Source organism: Cryptotermes secundus, unplaced genomic scaffold (genome assembly GCF_002891405.2).
Source record: "Cryptotermes secundus unplaced genomic scaffold, Csec_1.0 scaffold598, whole genome shotgun sequence".
In the NCBI taxonomy this organism is placed as follows: domain Eukaryota; kingdom Metazoa; phylum Arthropoda; class Insecta; order Blattodea; family Kalotermitidae; genus Cryptotermes; species Cryptotermes secundus.
In genome coordinates, this window is record NW_019723311.1 from 291,309 (window position 1) to 313,428 (window position 22,120).

The following is a 22,120-nucleotide window of genomic DNA, read 5'->3' on the forward strand; positions in this document are numbered from 1 at the left end:
ATGGGACTGTTTTAAGTCAGGAGTCCATAAGTTCTGCATGTTACATCACATGCAAACTATATTGTTCTCTGTTTACTGCTGTACCATTTTGCAACCATTACAACCTTCCATTTGCAATGTTCGAACACTGCAAATCATAAGTTAACTTGAAAATGTACAAATGAAATACATTTTTAAGCTGAATACTCAATATAAAAACAAATCCTGAAAGACTGTTGAACATATAAATGTGTTGGAAAAGACTGTAGGGAGGTAAGACAGCTGATGAATCAAGTCAGAGATGATGTGCTGCAACAAGAAAAAGATGAAATTAAGTTTTGGATTTTGAAACATGGGAGGACATGATGGGAAGTCATAATGTTTTAATTATCACCATGAGAAAATCATAATTCCAAAATATCGTTCTGTGTAGGAGATAGCCAATTTCCTGAGCTTGCCAAACAGTCAAATTTTCCCACACCATGTGGACAGAGGGAACCACCAGAAGGGGCAGAAGCAAAATGGTGATGTCAGTTGTGAAAGTGGAGACATATGCTGTGATATGGTTCCTGCATTTGTAAGGGAAGTCTGCCAGGGAGATCCACAACCAGATGACTGCTGTGTATCAGGAAGGTGTACCATCATATGGCACAGCGGTCAGGTGGAAGAGGCGCTTTCATTGTTCACTGAGGAACTGGGAATTGTGGCACAAGTGGAAGCTTTGATCCTATCCAATAGCCACATAACTATCGAAGCTATTGCTCATGAGGTCCGCATTAGCCATGGGTCAGTTTTCAGCGTCATCCATGATGAGTTACACACGATAAAGGTCGTTGCACTTTGGGTGCCATGATTGTTGACACCAGTTTCAAAAACAGAAATGGATGGATGTGGCAAAGAAACTTTTGCAGTTGTGTCAAGACAAAAAGGAGGAATTTTTTGACTGTCTGATCACGATGGATGAATGTTGGGTCTATCATTATGACCCTGAAAGAAAGGAAATGAGGAAGCAGTGGAAACATGCAGACTCGCTGCCACCAAAGAAGGCCAAATCCCAGCCGTTGTCAGGAAAGGTGATGTTGAGTGTGTTCTGGGATTGATGGGGTGTCATCATGACTGACTACACGCAAAAGGGCATCACCATCACTGGCAAGTACTACCAGAACCTTCTGAGATACGGGAGGAAATGAAGAAAAAGCAACATGGTATGCTGGGAAAATGTGTGAGACTTCTTCGTGACAATGCACCGGCTCCTGCTACGATGACACTTGCAGCCAGTTTGGGATATGAAATTGTCCCCCATCCACCATATTCACCAGATTGGCACCGAGCGACTTCTTCCTCTTTCCACGGCTAATGAAGCCACTTCATGGTAAGCGATTCAAAGATGATGATGACATCATTTCCGCAGTGGAGGACTTCCTAAACAGTCAAAATGAAACCTTCTATGATCAAAGTATCCAGCAGCTAATGCACTGTTGGGGAAAATGTGTGGCCTTGCAAGGGGTGTACGTAGAGAAGGGCTAACTCACATACAATTTCTTGCAGCTGTGTCTCTGTTTCTTCTGGTGGTAATTACAATTTTATGACTTCCCCATGTACATCCCAGTGAAAAGTGTATGTATCCAACTGATGCAATATGGATATGTGTTAAAAAAAGAAGACAGTATTATCAGGTTTTCAATTAACCATTACCCACAATTTCATGATTCATACACATCACATAGCACTGGTGGAATAGTGAAATTAAGAAAGTTACGATATAGACATGCAATTTGGTTGGTGGGAGACAAAAATGCTTACATAAATTTGGTGGGGAGACCTCTTAGAAAGCAATCACTTGGAAAGATCAATGGAAAGGGAAGATAATTGAAGAGATGGGGGGTTGTCCCCAGTAATGGGCTGTTGTAGGAATAGTGTTGAACTTCTGAATTGTACTACCACAGAGTTAGGTGGTTAATGACCAATATGAATTGCAACTGGATTTCAGGGAGCTGAGGTTGAGAGGGAGTATAAAATCACTACATATTTCACTGTTTCAAGATCATTTAATGATACTCACTGAGGCCTACATTACCTGCATACCACAGCTCATATACCATCAGTAACAAACATGACTTTCAGCTTTCATTTCTTCCAACTGCAGCAGTGTTACGAGCCACCGAGAAATTTGTCAAGACTAGTCAATCATCTTTGCATGTCAAGTTGCATACAGTTCATATAGTTTGGATGAGAAATGGCTTCAATGTAATTCATTTATACAAAATTATAGTTTCACCACAAAAATTACACAAACACAATTATAACTACAAATTCTAACAACACTGCCATTGTTATGTACAAAATCTCATCTACAAATCATATCCTTTCATTCTAATATTCACATAATATTAAGTGATTTTGATGCTTTTATTCAACAGACAACCAATAAAGGAGTCACACTTAGTTTGCTTACAAAATTCATACAAAACCTAAACCTCCATAACAACATATACCTGTATGCCATGCTCCTCAAAATACTGGCACAGGAATGTGTACTGTATCACCTACAGATATTTTCATTCCTCATAATGGATATAATGAACAGTACAGTAAATCATTAAGAGCATTACTTATAAATGTGGCACAATTCTCACTGCATAAGAAAGGAATTCTAATTCTGCATCTACAGAAGTTACTGGTTGAAACAGACTAGGAACACACCATACAAGAGTGTACAGCGATGCATCAATATATATATATATATAAATGTGCCTTTTAGTGTTGATTCAGAATACACACTAATGGTAGAGTATTATGTTTCTGTCGTGCCACTGTAGGAAGAGCAGAGTGTTTCTTTCATGTACTCTCACTGCTTGAGTAATATCACAAGTGCCACCCGCCCAAACAAGTGGAGCATACAGCAGTTCAGTAGTAGTCACTTGTTGGGTATCACAGTCTTTGTGCACAGACCTGAGAGCTCTCCAGTTCAGTAACCCTTGATGTATGCTGCCAGGTGCTTCTTCTCTTCTTCAGAAAGTCCATTTTTCAGCGTTCTCCGCACTGAAACACAGCACAGTATGCTACTAATACACATCTCTTCCTCATCTATCACATTCATTTCAATTTGAAGTGAAATAAGAATTGAGCTTAACCTTTAAAGACAGATGAAGCCCATGAAGATTGCTTCAGACTTTCACATTGTTACATATAAAATGAAGTTAGTTCATGATTAGAGCCATAAGCAGACATACTTCATCCCCATATGAGGTTTTAAGAATGTTTGAACATTTTAATTCCCCAGTTTAATGACCCACCATTATTAGGTATGAATATTTTAATTGTCTGCTAAAGACCTGTATTAACAGGCTAAAGGAATTAAGGCTCACCATTTAGTGATTTTACACTTTTACAGCCCATACTCTTAATGCAGAACAGAGGCAAAGAATGTTATTATGATGTCTGTTGAGTAACAGATTGCATAAATTAATTATGAAATCAACTCTGATATAAATAAATATCTCTGTATTTAAATGGTGAGATACTTAAGACGGTATTTCTCAGTCAGTGTGCTATACTGCAACATTCTAAATTCAAGTGTGTTTCTAAATAAACACTTAACAGCATTTGTTAAGTGTTTTAATAACAGAAAAATTCTTCTTTGGTCCTGTTCTGGTATCTCATCAGCATGCACGTCTTTCTGTTCCTTAAATTGCTCCTGCCTTGTCATTCAGTGATATTCAGCTTACTTTTATTTCAGATTCACAGACTGATTGGAACAGGGACCAAAATTGGGCTTTATAATCACAGTAATGAACCTTTGGGTTCCATGAAAGTTTTGAAATGGCTTGACTGAGTGACTGTTAATTTCTTAATAAGGACTCTGTTCCATAGAGTCAGTTTTCCTATTAATTTACCATTGCATTATTTTTCATGTATATTTACATTTATTATGTAATACTCTTTTACATAATGACTGTTCCTAATCATAGGCCAACAGTTTGTTTGTCTCTGTTCTCAGTTACTGTTGGATTTGAGGTTCTCACAGCAAAGTCTATGAAGAGTACTAACTTCTGGGGTATAAGGCCATGTAGTGTGCTAGAAAAAGTGATAGAAGTTCTGAAAGAACATACTGCCACAATCTTCAGGGTGAAAGAGCAGTCAAAACAAGTAGCCAGCAAGAAGCAGGTAGCAAGAAAGAGATGCCTGCTTCTTGCCTGACTTACACAAACTCTGTGAAAACACACACGCGCACGTATGTATGATAGTTTAGTTTGTCACAATCTGGAAAATGTTGAGAAAACAGTGCTTTGAGATATGGTGTACATGGGCAGATACAGTTTTGGTGCCATTACAGAAAAAATATAGTATGACTTATTTAATAAAATGTATCCAAATCCTAGCATTAATTTGTACACAGATATTGCTCCACAGTGAAAAGTCAGAGTAGGAATGAAAACAGTATATGGTCATGACAGTTCTAATTACATACATCAAAGGAGAGAAAGTAGGAAATTTTGAATATAATGCACATTAACATTATTTGAGTGAGTGTTTCTATATCTGAAGCACTGTATTTTAGTCTGTCTTGTTTCATATTTCAGCAGTTTATCAGTAATGACAGACTGAGTTTATGAGATCTTGTACAAATATGTCAAAAGAATAAACCCATTATGTAAAAATGCTGACTGCAACTTGAAACAGCAAAGTGGTATATACAAATTGGCAATAACATACTTGGCTTTGACAGTTTTCAATTAACACTGACATTTATTCACTTGCCGTTCTCAGATGGCAGGGAAGCAGCCTGTCTGTATCATTTAGCTAGCTTATAGCAGTTATTTACTGTTTACATATGATTCCTCCGTGTTTCTGTTCTTTGACTCCAAGAAAATGGTGGGTCAAAAATTCTATAGTGCAGATTTGGAAGGCCACTCCATATGCAACAGCAGGCCATTTAAATGTTCATATAAGAGTTTTAATGAATGAATTACTGTGATTTTAAATTTAATGTCTATTAACAAGGACGAGGCAAGAAAGAATATTGCAGTTCGTAGAAATTAGTAACAAAATGCCAAGTTATAATTTTCAGTGCAGCATAATATGGGCTTCAAACACAGACCTGAATGATTTAAATTCTGCAGCACCCAAGAAAGCAATTTTGGAATTAATATTATACTCCTGTTCACCAACCTAGATGCTGAATGTTCTGAACAAAAGATATCATTTAGCCATAACATGCTGTTGGATCTTCTAGCAGAAGCACAAAAGTTTCCAGCATGTCCAAATAAATTTAGCTACTAATACAAGTATATTTCACAAAGAAAGGACCAATGCCTAAGCCACACATTACTACACAAAATATTCCATATTTCACGATTATAAGATCATCTAAGATAAATGAGAATCCCATCTTCCTAGCAGAAAATTGTTATATAACTTGTTAATATAGAATTTGGGGGTATATTCTTTGGCAGAAACAAAATTCTTTTACCCTTTTCTTCTCCACTGTCCCATTTTAGGTCCACAGCATGCTTCTAGTGTACAATGTACACCCATCAATTATTCTTTCCTCCAATGTCACACATCAGCCCCATAAATATTGTACTTTCTCTACACAATTCTATTATTAGTCTTTCCAGCATAACTGATAACCAAAATTTAAAACTGTCTTCAAATGGAACATGTTTTAAATTACAAAATACGTGAAGTGTTTTTCAATTCAGTTTTGAAAACTTCAGACTTCTACTAATCTATGTCAATATTATTTTTGGTTTACTTAATATTATCTTCAGCTGTTGAAATTATACAGAAGCATTGAGTGACAGGATGGTTAATGAATAATGTAAAAGGACAGGAGGTACCATCCCAGCATCTGCTAGATGACTATGGAAAATTATGAATAATCCTGAAGACTGCCATCTTCTGGGATGTGGCACTCTGTAGGTCTTGTGAGAACCGACGTTTTGGAGGAACGTATTGCCGCCATCTGCACTGCAGCCACCTGCTCACACAGGCTCCTCACTCGTGGATTTTTCTACCCTGAAGATGGATCCGATATGTTCTTCCAAAACATCAGTTCACACAAGGTCTACATGGTGTCATATCCTAGAAGATGCCCTTCTTCATAGTCACTGCTGTGAAAACCTCAAATCTTACATGAATAATCCTGGTCAGGATAACTGGTCTGTGGACCAATATTTGAATCAGAGATCTTCAAAATATGAAGCAGAAATGCTAACCACCCAAATGTGATACTCAGTGTGTATTAATAAGTAAATTTTCAGATCACTGCAATTCTTGGAATTTCTGCAGTTGGAGCATTTTCAATTTTTGGTACATATACCAAGCATATGTTTTTATTGTTGATACAACTGGGTGCTGAAGAACTTTGATAGAAGAATATAACACCAGATTTACTGTGGATTCAAGCTTGTTTCTATAGCTGATTCTTGTTATGTTTAATGAAATCATGATTATTATTGTTTCTGGAATAAAAATAAAGTCTCAATTTTAATATGTAAATTAGACATCAGACACATCATGGGGGAGGGAATCATAAATTAGCGAGTTACAATGAATGCAAGACAGAGACAGAAGCTTCTCCTCTATATGACACAATTCCTTATATGTGCAAAGAGACATTCACATTCCCAGACATCAGAAGGTGAGCAGTCAACTGCATGCTCTATAATCCTCTTACTCAAGATACTGCCAATTGTCAGTTGTCAACAGATGAAAGCTAGATGAACTTTTATGCTACTTGTGCTGAAAGAACATGCTGACTTAGAAATTAGTGCAATAATTTAATCATACACTAGTCAGAAGTATATGTGAGCTAACAATTATTCTTCACCAATAGAGGTTATAGAACTCACGAAGCACACAGATGGAGACTTCTTCAGCATTTGCAGTATTACAGAGGACTTCCTGAGAAATTCTTGTTAAAATTGATTAAAAATAAAACAGTTATGAATCACTGTTTCTCATGTTCATACATACTGAGGCACCTTTAACATTATAAGCCACTGAAATACCAGCAAGAATAACATTAATACATTGAACAGCACCAGACGTCAGCAGTCAAAAAGCAATGCCAAAGACTTATTTGCTGCAACAGAATGGAAGTTAATATACACTTTGAACTTGAATCATGTTTATTTGTTTGTATATTTGTAATTACATTTCACAGATGCAGTTGTTACCCAGTAGGGCTGGATATAAAATTTGTCACATACAAAGTCTTCCATAAAAGATCACATGCATAAATATAAATATACAGTATTAAATACAACATATAAAATTTAAGATATAATATATTAGAATATTATATATGGGGACAGTCTAAGGCCAAAGAGATGGCATACTGATCTATTCCAGGTAGTTCCACTTTACTGGACAGTGAATACAAACCTGGATATTATAAGGCCATGCACTGTGCAACCAAAAGAAAAGCAAAATGAGTTAATAGCCATCAACATGCCAGCTTTATTAGTTATAACAAAATTAAATAAGCAATCAGCATGCATCATAAAATAGTGTGAAACACAGTTCAGTGAATCAGCAACAAACAGTACATGAATTTGCTCGACTGTAACAGGACTAAATGAAACCAACATACAAGGTCATGCAGAACTTTAACAAAATTCAGTAAACAGCCAGGAACAACAAATAAGATGTGGAACTCAATGAAGAGTCACCAAACAACACACAGACTTCCTGAAAAATAGGGGAATTCAATTGTCAGCAACCAAGGACATACTGAACTGAACAGAATTCAATGAAGAGTCACCAGAAACAGAACACAATGAACAATCATCAAATAACATATAAGCATTCTGAACTATATCAGCATAAGTCAAAATGCAATACACAGCCAGCAAGCAACACACTAGCACAGCAAACTGTAACAGCCAACAACATACAGACATCCTGTAATTTCCAAGTAACATACCACAATAACTAAGGTGACTCCCTACCACCCTCCACCAGGTTATTGTCCCGAGTTCGTGACCGCTTTACTGCAGGGACAAACCAACGGTTAAGCATTAGGCCAAGCTCCGTTAGCCCCTATTACAAGGAACCAGGAGGTGGTGGGGGTAGGCAGGCAGGCGAGCCAACACACATTCTGTGGAACCAATGGATGCTGTAAACTTAAGGCTATAGCACCTTAGACAACACATATTTGGAACATAAGCAGGAAAGTAAAGTAGACACACATGACAGGATTGGAATTCAGCTTGCTCCCCACACAATATATGGTTAATGAAATACCAGACAACTGTGACTATGAACATGAGGAGATTTAAACAGCACTGTTCAGCTCTGTTCAGAAAACTTCTTCTCACTTGACTCAAGTTGAAGCACTGAGAAGCATCACTTGCAATGCATAGTATTAGAACTTAAAAACAAGAAAACATTAACAGCTAAAATGGCTACACCATTTTATTGAATTTGTTGAGTAACAGCAGCATGCCTCCTTTGTGCCGGTATTGCATTAAAAGCAACATCTTTACAAAGTGAGTCATGTAGATAGAGTACTTAGAAGCGATTACTTCATAATTTCATAGTAAACTACAGTACACTCATTACTGTCTAGCATGTATGGGGAATGGGTCATGCTAGTTACACAAATCTGCCAGTTGAATGAAAGACACTCTTCCATAAACCCAAAACAAATCAGAATACATATTATCAGTTTAGTTCTTGCGTGAGAGTGTCTTGCTTAGCAGCACAGCAGAATGAGAGATGAAAGACTTCTGATACATATACAATAATAAGATAAAAAATTCAAACTCTATTGTAATGGCACTTGTATGAGGGAGGATAACAGTTAACACTGCTAGTGGGACACACAACTCTGTGGGAAAACATTACACATCACAAATTTGTTTCAGAATAACTTTATAAAAATGGTAGATTTTCTTTGAAATTTTTGCCTGCTGGATGAGAATTCTGGATGCCTCGATAGTGGATAATTCTGAGTTTAATGAATATGCTTAATAACCAAACCCTGTACTGCACATTATGTCATTATGTATACCTTCTGCATACTTACGTAAATATTTATGAAATGTTTAAATAGTGAGGCTTATAAAGAGTGAAGTAAATGAACAATCTGAGATATTACAAATGAGGAATGATTTGTGAGATAAGATATTCTTGTGATACTGAATATGGAGATTACTTGTTCATGTGATGTAACACCACGTAGTTTAGTAGATAGGTATCAACATGCTGAAACAATGTTCAGGGTCATCCTGGTACCCTGAACAAGGAGGCAACATGTTTTTCCGAAACTTAGTACTTACCTACCAAATTACATCACATCCCAAAGGACAGTAACCTTTTTGACGAAATTACATGGGTTACACAGATCATCTATGAGCAGTTAGCGAAAAACAGGCAGCTATGATGGGCTGGCATGTGAATAGGATGAGGTAATGAGAAATATGTATAAAACTTTTGGTACAGAAACGTCTAGAAAAACAACCTCTTGAAAGAGTGAGGGAAGGATGAGAGGATAACACTGGACTAGATCAATAGGGGACAGGTTCTGAGAGTGGGAGTTGTTAACATTAAGTTCCAGTATCATAATATCAGTCTTCTGTAAACCTGATTTGAAGGTAAAAAAACGGTAAAGCTATTCCCATAATAGTGTGTGAAGGCCCATAGGGTTGTGAGTCGTCGAGGCTCCCAGAATTTCTCTAGACATTCAGCTCACAGATGGCAGTAAGGTTTTCAGCCTTATGCACCAGCCACCCTTTACCCCCCAGGAAGATTCCTGGTACTCCTTTCTGTCAGAGGCTGAGTTGACGCGAGGGCCATAGTGCAGCTGGAAGGGTTAGGTAAACTGAAAAAATCCACCTCATTGGGACTTGAAACCGCAACCTTCCGGCTTGTATCATAGTGCCTCAACCAACTATGCTACTGTGTGCCCCCTTGATCTGAATAGTATCTTAAAAAACTTCACTGCCTCTTAAATACAGGAGGCAGCAAAGACAGCCTGCTACCCAGGGCCAAAGTTATTTAACAGTTCTTGTCTCAAGAAATGAATGCATTTCCTCCAACTAACTTGGTGCAATACAAACAGGGCACGAACAGGTACTTACAAGATTTTCGATCAGCATGGCGTGTACGTTTTCTTTCACGTGGAGTTGTACGTGTGGCTGGAGCTTTGGTTGCTGTCTTGACAAGACTCTCTAAAATTTCATCATCACCATCTGTAAGATTACCATTCACCATCTCCCCCCGTGCAAGTGGACTTAACACTGTGCGTCCTGTAGAAAATATATAATACACTAAATCTCCTCCACATGAATTAAAAATACAAGCAATTATAAGGGGAAGTCAAATGAAAACGGGTCACCACACATAACTCACACGGCGCGCAAGTTGGTAGCACTGGAATTTGCTTACGGTATGAACATCTGGTGGGGACTGGGGAAAGCACAGTGACAATGTACCCTTGCACACTAGTCGTTTGTTTATTGTGCTGGAAGTAAGGTTAGCGCTAAAGCGGCCTCCGTAGTCTAGGGGTAACGTTCCCACCTCATGACTCAAGGTACGTGGGTTCAAACCCGGCGGAGGACATGGAATTTTTAAGGGCGGAAAAATTCAGGGAACAAGTCCTCCGGGAGGGACTTTAAGCCGTGGGTCCCGTGTCATAGATTTATGGCACGTAAAAGAACCTCATATCTCTAGGAGACCTCTGAGCTAAATTTAGGCAATTTCCTGCCCAAGTAGTTTCCAATGCCTAGGGTAGATGGGGGAGCTTAGGTACCACTGCCAGAGGAGGGACGACCTCACTGACAGAAAGGGACTAACTACCAGATACCACTGCCAATAGAAGGCCAAAACCTCACTGGTAGAAAGGGAACGATAGCAAGCACCTGTACCGGTAGGGTATGGAGACAGTAGAAATTCAAAGGGGGACGCACAATAGATCAAACTGGTCACGGTGCATGGGGCAACCCACCCCCTCAATACTGAATAACTGAAGGTTAGTGCTACGTGGTCGTCCAACATCAGTAATGGAGACGGGTAAAGAAGAACAGCGAAGTGTAGGGCGCTTTTTGATTGCTGAAGAAGTAGGAGGATGAGAAATCCGTCACATGTCTGTTGTTTACGGCGAACATAGCATGTCACGTTTGAGTGTGCTAGCATGGCATAAGAGATTCTGAGAGGGACATGTCACTGCAAGTTGATTCTCACCCAGGACAGGCTCATCGAGTCATCACTCCTGATGTTATTGCTGCATTGGATGGTCATATCTGGGCAAACTGATGGGTCACTGTGGAAGAAATTAGTCTTTTGATGGGAATAAGTCACGGTTCCATACACGCCATTGTGACAAAACACCTGCTGTACTGCAAAATCTGCGCGCAGTGGGTTCCACATTAACTCATGGAGGAACGTAAGACTCAGAGAATGGCTCCATCACTGAGTGACTTGCAGTGATACCATGAGGAAGAGTATGCTTTTCTGCTTTTGCCACTGGGGAAAAAACTAGGGTACCACCATTTTGAACCTAAGAGCAAACGGCAGAGCCAACAATGGAAACATGTGAATTCTCCCCCACCAGAGAAATCCACAGCTGTACACACAAGTTCCAGTAAAGTGATGATGACGTTCTTCTTCGACTGCAAGGACCCTCTGCTTCTCGAATTTCTTGAGCATGGGGCCACAATCAGTGCACAGTGCTATGAAGACACTTTGCAGAGAGTGAGACATGCCATAAAGTCAAAATGCCCTGGAATGCTATCGAATGTTCTCTGGAAGCAAATTGTATAATAAATTACCTTTGAATATTAAATCATCATCTGGAGAAATTAAGAAGTTCAAATTTTTATTGAGAAGATATCTCACTGAACATGCATTTTATAGCATTGATGAATTTTACCAAACTACTTCCCGATGAATATTTTTATAATACTTTATTAATAATTTATTTTTTAACACACGATTACATTAAATTATGTAAATGATTTCAGACTATTGTATGACTGTGACAGGTATATATGATATTTAACTGGTATGTGAGGCGTTATATTTATTGCTTATATTTATCTTGAAACTAAAGCGCANCATAAATGTATTAACAGTTTTGGTGATTACTTTTCAGGTAAGAAATGTCCTTTGATATGTTTTGGCATCTGACCCGTTTTCATTTGACTGCCCCTCATATAACTGACTGACTGATGGTTCAGCATCACTGATTAATGTGGGTGCAAGAGATGGGCTGTGCAATATATGCATGACCTGTTACCACAGACAGACACTGATGCTGAAGCTGTAATGGTACAAACATTTCTGGCATGCAGGACATTTGGATTAAGTTAAAGTTTAGTTTTTGACAGTCACAGGTTGTCAAGGCAACTGTTGACTTTCAACCCATTAAACAATCAATGTCTAATGACCAGATGAAAAGGGAACAAGGAAGGAACTGGAAGAATGAATAACAGTAAGTCCTGCATGTAGTAGACAAATTTTCAATAAGACTCATGCCTGAGACTCGATGTTAGTGAGCAAGACTGTGCTGAAGTACTTTATTTCTTAAGTTCTGCTGTTTCCTCTGCAATTTGGTTTATGTTCCATGAATAATAATGGAATGGGAAATGTCCCACAAAAGATCAGTCTGCATGACAAGGCATGGCAACTGGCCAGAACCCTCTCAAGGACGAGACATACAAGCATCAATGTATAACAGAGCAGTAATTATACGCCACCTGCCGCATGACGGTGTCAACATGGGCAGCGAAGAAAATTCCAAATGTGCAATTAATAACAGTTATGTTTCTACACAATACTTTCAAAGTACACGGAACTAACATAATTTATAATTAAACACTCTCTATACATTAAGATTATGGTGGTGCATGACATTATGGTAACACAGTACTAATTCTGTTAGTAAGTGGATCTGGCAACAAGAGTGTGTCTGTTATTAGCTGTTATTTTCATGAAAAATGTTTATTAAAAACAGCTTCTTCAAACCTGAATGTTATGACTAAATTGTGAGTTATTGTGCTGCAGAGCACCATTGTATTTAATATGTGGGAACTGCCCACATTCAAGCAAACATTATAGTCACAATTCTAGTATCATTGCTTAGCAATGGCGAGTAAATAGTTGTTACTAGGTAAAGTCTACAACAATATGTGTTTATGGGAACCACCCACAGTGGCTCAAGTGCTAGCCAATCACAACCCAGGAACCATTCACTGCTTAGCAATGGCTGAGTAAACAGCCAGTGCTAGGTAAGGCCTACAACAATATGGACAGTGATGTGTTTTCTATAGGTCCAACTTGGGGTTAAATAAGGATATACACTGAGTGGGAGTTCCAACCCTGTGTAGAGGCGGGGTCGAATACCTCCACTGTGACCCTGTGAGTTGTAGGAGGCGACGAAAAGGGAAGTCTCAAGTCTGAGACAGTAAAATATGGTTCCGAGCCCCAATGGACTTGGACCCGAGAAAGACTATGCTGGCAAGGGTCAGCAGCATATACGAAAGGTAGACCCATCCTCTCATCAGAGAGGATGTCTAGCAAAAGCAAGACCATAAATTTCAAACAGTGATAAACATCTGGTCATGACTTACTGACTGACTGACCGTCAGTCGCAATGTGACTTGGACTTGGAAGTGTTTCATACCCTGTGTGGAGGCGGGGTTGAATACCTCCACCGTGACCCTGCGAGTCGTAGGAGGCGATGAAAAGGGAAGTCTCAAATCTAAAACAGTAAAGTATGGTCACGAGTCCCAAGAGATTCGGACCCAAGAAAGACTGCACTGACAAGGGCCAGCAGCATATACAAAAGACAGACTCGTCCTCTCACAAGAGAGGGCGCCCCACAGAAACAAGACCGTGGGGCTCGACACCAAGACTTATGGACTGACTGACTGTCAGTCACAAAAATGACTTTGACTTTGGGAGTTCCAGTTTAGAGATGCGATTCAGTACAACATTCAGGGTGTTGCAGTGTTCACTACTGTGGTCTTCAGCCAATGACCGTCAGTTCAAGTTCGTCTGTGTATACTGTGCAATTATAATAAATATTTATAGAACAATTCAACAAGTGGTTGTCTCTACATACACATGACCTCCCACAATATGTGCAGTATCTTCTTGCTTATGAAAGTAGCCACTGGTCCTACAAGTAAATCACAATAAAACTGTAGGACTGTGGGTTGTTCATTACTGTTTTAAAAGGACATGAAGTAAAATATAGAGGAGTTATGTAAAAGTAAGTATGTAAAATTGTTCCTGTGCTGAACAAATTAAGCACTATGCCATGAAAGTGTATGAGGGAGTGGATTTATAGATCCATGATAATTAAAATTAATACTTTGCCATGGAATTTGAAGTCATTGTATCCAGATGCTTTCACACCAGTTAAATGCCCATTGTAGATTATGCTTTGTTACACAAAACAGCACAGAACATTTCATTTTACTAGGTTCCATTGTGTTAGATATTACAAGGAGTTAATTATATTTCTCCTCAAACATAAGGAAAGAAATTAACACCATAATATAATTATGTGAGTAAATAGGTTTACACAATGCTACTTCAAGTTATAGGGTACAAGAAATACAAGTGATTATAGGTACTGGAAGTTTTATTAGCAATTTGGAACATCCTAAGCAGATGAAAGCTTAACTAACCCACATCCTTACGCTGTCGCCGCCAGGGCAAGGTACCATGGATGCTGTCTGCATCAGAGAGGTCACTGCCTAATAACTGCCTCAGTTCTGCGTCAGCTCGGTCTTCCTTTGTGCGGAATTTTCCTACCTGCAGTATTAAAGACAGAAAATAACCATTAAATGGTGCTATTCCAGTTACTACATTTATGTTTATGAAAGTTGTGTACCAGCCTACTTATGCCATCCAGCCAATTAATACACATTCTCTAATTAAAAAAATCACTGGTTCACCATCTTACATGAAACACGCCCTTTTTGAAAGTTTCTTACATATACACAACGCATTAATACATATTACAAACACAAGAGCGCATAAATGGGTGCATGCACCCCCCCCCCCTCAGGGTAGCATAAATCACCTTGCATGGTTCTGAATTTGTCAATTAATTAATGCCATACAACTTTTAATATTTCTAAGTTTAAAAAATTTATTTCAGGCAGTTCAATTCAGTTCATAAAAATATACCTCAGTAATCATCTTGCCACGAGTCTTATTACGTTCACGGTGGTTTGCCTTCTTCTCCAACTGCTGCAATACACGTTCCCGTGTTGTGCGATATTCCAGTGAAAATTCTGATACAATGCGACAGAACTCATTGGGTTTTGTATCTGCTACACGGTGCAGTGGGATTCCCAGCCATAGCAGGAACTTGTGAAACCTGCACACAGCCACCAGATTCATCCAGAGTAACATTTTCCCATCACAGAGTATGGATGTACTTCGAATCAAGGAATACATATTTGTCAAGCACACTCTTTGTAATTTTGTACACGACTGGTAAATTGGTCTCGAAGTTCAGTTATAGCAGATACAAATCTGCTGTTGCAAAACTTATCATGTTATATAAACCACTGGAAAATCAAAGTTTCCTTTTATTTAGTTAAATATTTCCATATCAGAAATTATCCACAAGAAAGTTGTAGCTCTTAACAAGATCATTTTGTGTAGAAAATCTTTGTATGTTGAGCTACTTTTTATAAAAAATTATGACTTTGATTTTAGCTTCACACAAGTAAAGTAGGTTATACAGAAGAAATATGCACGAAACTCAACTTCAGCTAACAATATTTAGTGTTGTTCCCCATTACTAAGTCAAACCAAAATCTGTTATGATGCAACTTGTGGATGACTGGACAGACACTCTCTTCCATTACACATTCATTTTATGCACGTTGTCTAAACTACACATGCAGCAGTAAACTTAATCAATCCTCGTTAGCCTGAAAGTTTAATGTGAACAGTGGACTCACCTGTTCATCACTCGGCGATGAACAATGCTCAGCACAATAATTCTCTCAGCACAGTCTGCCAGGAAGTCTGACATTCTGTAACAAAAATAATGACTGACTTAAGTCACAATAAACCAGGTACTATAAAAGTGAGATATGCAAGAGCCTAAGATCTCCATCATATTACCTCAATATCAAGTAAACTCCATTATAAATTTCAGTTGACCTAAATTGAAAACTGATTATATTTAATTCCTTCTATGCTTAAAACCCAACAACAAGATATAAGTATCATGGTGTGAAAGAATACTACAGGCTAGTCACTTCAGAGATGATGTCTTCAATTTGCAAATAGAAACTACTATATTACCTATTCAAATTGGGCTGCGCCATAGCTCAAGCCATTAGTCGCTGACTTCCCACCGCAGTGGCCCGGGTTCGATCCCGGGTCTGGTGAAGTGAGATTTGTGGTGGACAAAGTGGCGCTGGGGCAGGTTTTCTCAGAGTACTTCGGTTTCCCCTGCCAATCTTCATTCCACCAATTGCTCCACAATCACCCTCACCTATCATCTGGAGCAGGTACAATAGGCCAGAAGTGCCCGCAGTACAAGGGACTTAGTCCCACCCCACTAGCAATAAAAAAAATCTATTCAAATACAGGCTTTCAGTTTACCTCCGGTCACCTTTCTATTCCTCTGACATGACAGTAAATGCTGTTTCCCACAACAACAGCTGGTGTACAATTATTCACATTTTAAAATTCTCAGTGCAGATGTGGCAATTTAACTTTGAATATATCTTATGAAAACCCTGTTTATACAAGGTGGTTCAAATATGACCGGGACTGATTTTTTTTTTTTTTTTTGAAAACCATAATTGCCAAACACTTACTTGCACATGTCAGTCTTCAACGTACTCCCCTTCAGAGTCAACACATTTTTTCCAACGTTCTGGAATCATCCTGATGCCCTGTTCAAAAAAAGCTTGTGGTTGGTGGCATATCCACTCTTGAACAGTCTGGATGATGGCGTCGTCCACAAACCGCATGCCTTGTAAGTCTGATTTGAGCCTTCTGAACAGGTAGAAATCACTTGAGGCCAAATCGCGACTGTACAGCGGCTGTGTCAGAAGGTTCCATTTCAATTTCCAGAGGGTTTCCAGTGTGTTTTGGCCATATGGGGGCATGCATTGTCTTGAAGGAAGGCTACCCACTTTCCACCTGTCTTCTGCTTGGATCAGATCTTTTCCTTCATGCCTGTTGGCTGGAGGTCTGAGTAATAAACTGCATTGACTGTTCTGGCATCTGTCAGAAAGTCTACATGGATAACCCCCTGCCAGTCCCAGAAGAACGTTGCCATCACTTTTCCTGCTGAACGGCTCCTCCGCGCTCTCTTGGGTTTGGGAGAACTGGTAATGCCGCCACTTGCGTGATGACTGCTGGGACTCGAGAACGAAGTAGTGCACCCACGTTTCATCGGTGGTCACTACAGACTTCAAAAATGCATCACCTTCGTCTTAAAACTGCTGTAGGAGATGAATGGCAGCTTGCATGTGCACCATTTTGTTCACGTCCGTCAAAGTGTGTGGTACTCACTGTGCATTCACCTTGTGATAGTGCAGGTGGTATTTCACAATGTCTTCTACACTACCAACACTGATGGACAGCATTGCTCCAAGTTCCTTGATAGTGATGTGCCTATTCTCACGAATAAGTACGTTTGCACAATCAATGTTTGGCTCGTTGATGGATGTTCGTGGCCGACAATCATACGGTTCATTCTCCATGTGCTCTCTGCCCTCTCTGAAGCACTTACACCACTCAAACACATTGGTCCGTGAGAGAGACACTTCCCCATACTGTTGTTGGAGTCTGTGGTGGATTTCAGCAGACAGGACGTTTTCTCCAACAAGGAATTTGATCACAATGCGTTGTTCCATACTCCGTGGTACCTTCTGTTCGCTCATCATTCTAACAACTCCCAGACAGGACTGAACAGGTTCTAACCCGAACAGGAGGGAGGGTGGAGGTTGTGGCTTCACTCTCTCAAGGTCGCATAGCTGCTGCACAGTGCGGCTTGTTTACACACAAATCAGTCCCGGTCATATTTGAACCACCTTGTATATTGTAACATATAGCACCGCTGCTATGCAATGATCACAAGAAGAAACATACATTGCTTGGTAAGGGCTCAGTAAACACATTCCTGCAGGAACAATATTCAGACTATTGCTAAGCAACTGCTCATAACAACAATAGAGGGAGCGCTATAGATGAGTTTTCACAGTGGACAAGAGTTCAGTTGCAGGCTATTTGCTGCAAAGTAATGACATGAGTGCAGGAAGCTCAAGAATCCTCACTGTTAGTAGAAGCCGTTGCTAGGGAATGGCTGTTGAAGACATAGCAGGTGGGTAAAAAAATACTTATTTCTGCGGTGATCAGTGAATTGTGGACATTAGTGATAGCACTGTAATTACCTGTATTTCCGTGTGGTGTGTATAAATGTGTCAATAAATCTAATATCCAATTCATACCGTCTACAATCACACCCCAAAACGAATCTTAAAGGAAAGATGATACGAGGTCAAATGGTTCAGGATAGAATCCAGTGAACATGGTAACATGATGATAATTCTTCAGATTCTATCAACTTCTTCATCATCTGGGCAACTATCAGGACTCTGTTGCATGAATTTATTTAGCTAATATCCTTATGCAGGCCATTCAGTACTGTTAGAACAGCAAACTGGACTGGAAATGTAGCTCAAATACCTAAGACAATAATTGCATACAGAACTTTGGTAGGAAAACCTCCTGAGTAAAAGACATTTGGAAGACTCAAAAGGAGGTGGGGAAATAATATTAAGGTTGTGAGAACTGGTCAACTGAACTTGCTCAGTATCATGTCAAAGGGAAAGCTTTAAAATCAAGGACGTTAAACCTTTAAGTTATACTAAAAGAGTTCAATTTAGTTAATCTGATAATCCTATATCATTCCTCGACACAGATTTAACCTACATACTTGACTTTCATGGTACAGCCATCATGTTTAGCAATGACTTTGAGATGGTCCCAAGATGCTTTGCACTCTTGCTCCATCTTGAGAATGTTGGCAGAAAGTTCATCAAAGTCCACCTTTGATGCACGAGTCACAGCTCCAATCTCTGAATACAGATCAGATGAGTCAGGAAACTTCTCCATTACCATGTGGCACAAATGGTGTAGAAGAGAGTGCTTGTGTACTGTGTCCTTTACTTCTGGAACTTTAGCCAAATACTCAATTTGGAACCCCTTAACCTGTAAACACAACAATTTATGGTTTTTTGGTACATTTCTTAAGAAATTGTATAACCTAACTGTGATTGTGAAAGAGAGTTAATAAGGACTGAATTTTTCGTGAAGTTGAGTGTTAGATAGCTGGGCCACTGAATGTGGAATAATTAATTACTGTTTCATAAAATGGCTGTCAGATGACAAGGAATAGCAAGGCATAATTTCTTAAATAGTAACAATTAAGACTGGCTGATTCTTAGCTTTTTTTTTTCTTTCTTTTATTGCTAGTGGGGTGGGGCTAAGTCCATTGTATGCAGCCACTTCTGGCCTATTGTACCAGCCCCAGATGATAGGTGGGGGTGATTGTGGAGCAATTGGTGGAATGAAGATTGGCAGGGGAAACCGAAGTACTCGGAGAAAACCTGCCCCAGCGCCACTTTGTCCACCACAAATCCCACTTGACCAGACCCGGGATTGAACCCGGGCCGCCGCAGTGGGAAGCCAGCAATTAACCGCTTGAGCTATGGTGCGGCCTACTGATTCTTAGCTTACTTAACATTGTTTCAATTGTATAGTGCAGAGGGTAAGATGATCATTATAGGTGAAGAGGCAAAGATTTAAAAGGAAATAGCAGTAACCTATTTCAAGGTACTGAACTAGTATATGCCTGGCATTATTCATGAAAACTGCAGAAACCATTATTCAGAAAAGCTGGTAACCCAGTCACAATTTTAACTGTGCACCTCCTGATTTCAAGTCTATAGTAATCACCTGAACTTTCATTATTCAGAAGTTGCCTGATAGCCTGTAGCCTGTGAAATACAGTATGAAGTCTATATCCTTTAATCTACATGCACACTTAGGAATCAAAATGGCAACCACAAGTGTGTTCTGAATAACACTGTTCTAATTTTTTCACATAAAGTGTAATGACACAATATTTTCATAATACATTAATGCCACACAGAAGAGATAATTCAATTTCACACCTGCTACTGCAACACAAAGGGAGAACCTCAGTTTCAAAGTATATTGCAACTACAATGTTTCTGGGTTAGAAGTAAGATGCTGTCTTGCACTGATAACATGCAAACTGTGTTACTACCTATACAGAGCATAGGTTAAAATGTATAAAATTATGTCCTGATCTCTATTCCTATATTTGACTTCTGGTATGTTTGAATACTCTACTGCTGTTTTGAATATTATGGGAGATTATTACAACTCACCTCATTGCCATTTAGGAAGATTCCTATTGACAGCAATGTGCTGAGGATCCCATGGAATGTCTTGTTTGCTTTCAGGGTTTCCATTCCCTGCTTTAAATCCATTAATGGTTCTGCTATTTCCTAAATATAAGAAACAGAGAAAACTATACAAGTAAGTTAACATGATAATTTGAATGTGAAGTAGATACTGTTATTAATATTACCGGGAAGTCTTGAAATGGAGAAAACTAAATTACAGAAAACTATACTAGCATACCTACACAAACAAACCAGTCTAGTAAATGGAGTGTACCTTTCAAATCTATGAAGATCTACAAATTAAGTTGTATTCTAGTACTGAGTAATGAAACCAAGTACTTCTAGGTTTATAAAAGCTGCACATAAAAACAGGATGGTTTACTATATAATAAAATAAAATAAGCATTAAAGGAAATATAATATAAATACTGAAAATAATGTAGTATACAGAAAGAACATGAAGTGTTACTTTTTACACACGTTCTTTTCAGTCTTCCTGCTAATCTTTTGAAGAATGAATATAAATTAATATTCTCCTTGGTTGTGAAGCTATGAGACTTAAACAGCTGCACAGTTGTTGGCAGAAAGTTCATTACTGTATTACATTTTAAAACTGAAACTAATAGGTGTAGGGAATATGTGTGATTATGCCATACTTTCTCACTGTTCTCGAAGTCAAGTTTGAAGGCCCACAATTTGAGGCGTGCAGGAAGTTCAGTAATGGAGGCCAGCGTGAGGAGAAACTGTTCAGCACTTCCAAGTGGCATATCTGGATTTGCTACCTGGGCCTCCTGAATCTTTGATCTTTCCTCTTCTGTTGGTAACATTGTCAGCAACTTCTGCTCAGGCAATGCAACAATGTAACAGTGTATCAGTACAGATCTCTACACTTGTTACACCACTATCCTAGGTTCCTCTCTGTGTGCATTTAACAAATTCTTAACTTATTTTTAATTCATGAAGGTAGAATGTAATTTGCATTAATTATCTCCATCACATATGTTTGTCCCTCTAAGTCTGGGGAAAGTAAAATTCATAATTGACTTTCTCGGCTTTCTGCACAATTCAACTCTTGCTTTTACTAATTAACTCCATAGACCAGACATCTTACCAAGAAAGTGATAGTTGCTCAGTTGACCATCTGAAGGTTTATTACCATGTTTGAAAAGGTCAGCAAATGCACCCTACCCTGAGCCAGATAAATTCAGTCCACATCCTGTTCCTTTAAGGCCAATTTTAATATTATCATCCCTTCTATACATCTCACAAGTGGTCTCTTTGCTTTTGGATACTTGTCTAAAATTCTGTATTCTTTTTCTCTTTTCCCCTATGCATTTTATGAGTCCCTTCAACTTATCTTCAATGATTTGATCACCCTAATAATAAATCAAGAAGTGCACAAGTTACGAAGCTCCTCGCTGTGCTGTTTGCTCGGTCTTCTTGTTAGTTCCTCTCCCACAGCTCTAATTTTATTTTACTACAAATTGGTTTTATGACTGACTATGGAGAAAACTACGTTTTATATATCCTTCTGTTTCATCCTCGAACATGCAGTCTGATGGAAAATTCTGACAGCACATGAGTGGGTGTTACAGTAAGAGTATTTCCAACTGAAATACTGCAGAAGAAAGAATAGAACGACTGCTGACTTTGTCCATTTTGAGTATTATGTACTTGGAATATCAATTAATGAAAATTTGTGATGGGAA

General features: G+C 38.8%; 1 protein-coding gene across 5 annotated transcripts in view; it reads right to left on the minus strand.

Moving 5' to 3' along the window:
- Window positions 1-2,007: 2,007 nt before the first annotated feature.
- LOC111861799 overlaps window positions 2,008-22,120 on the minus strand; it is a 325,084-nt gene continuing 304,971 nt past the window's right edge. For 3 of the 5 annotated variants that reach the window (XM_033750460.1, XM_033750462.1, XM_033750459.1), the window contains 8 exons: window positions 21,068-21,250; window positions 20,394-20,513; window positions 18,914-19,188; window positions 15,915-15,989; window positions 15,130-15,322; window positions 14,625-14,751; window positions 10,071-10,238; window positions 2,008-3,021 (listed from right to left, as the gene is read on the minus strand). In XM_033750460.1, the coding sequence (XP_033606351.1) occupies window positions 2,948-3,021; window positions 10,071-10,238; window positions 14,625-14,751; window positions 15,130-15,322; window positions 15,915-15,989; window positions 18,914-19,188; window positions 20,394-20,513; window positions 21,068-21,250 (1,215 nt within the window). In that variant the 3' untranslated portion in view covers window positions 2,008-2,947. Of the gene's footprint in view, window positions 3,022-7,912; window positions 8,087-10,070; window positions 10,239-14,624; window positions 14,752-15,129; window positions 15,323-15,914; window positions 15,990-18,913; window positions 19,189-20,393; window positions 20,514-21,067; window positions 21,251-22,120 lie in introns of all 5 variants that reach the window. The other 2 variants (XM_033750461.1, XR_004512731.1) reach the window with 2 other exon arrangements.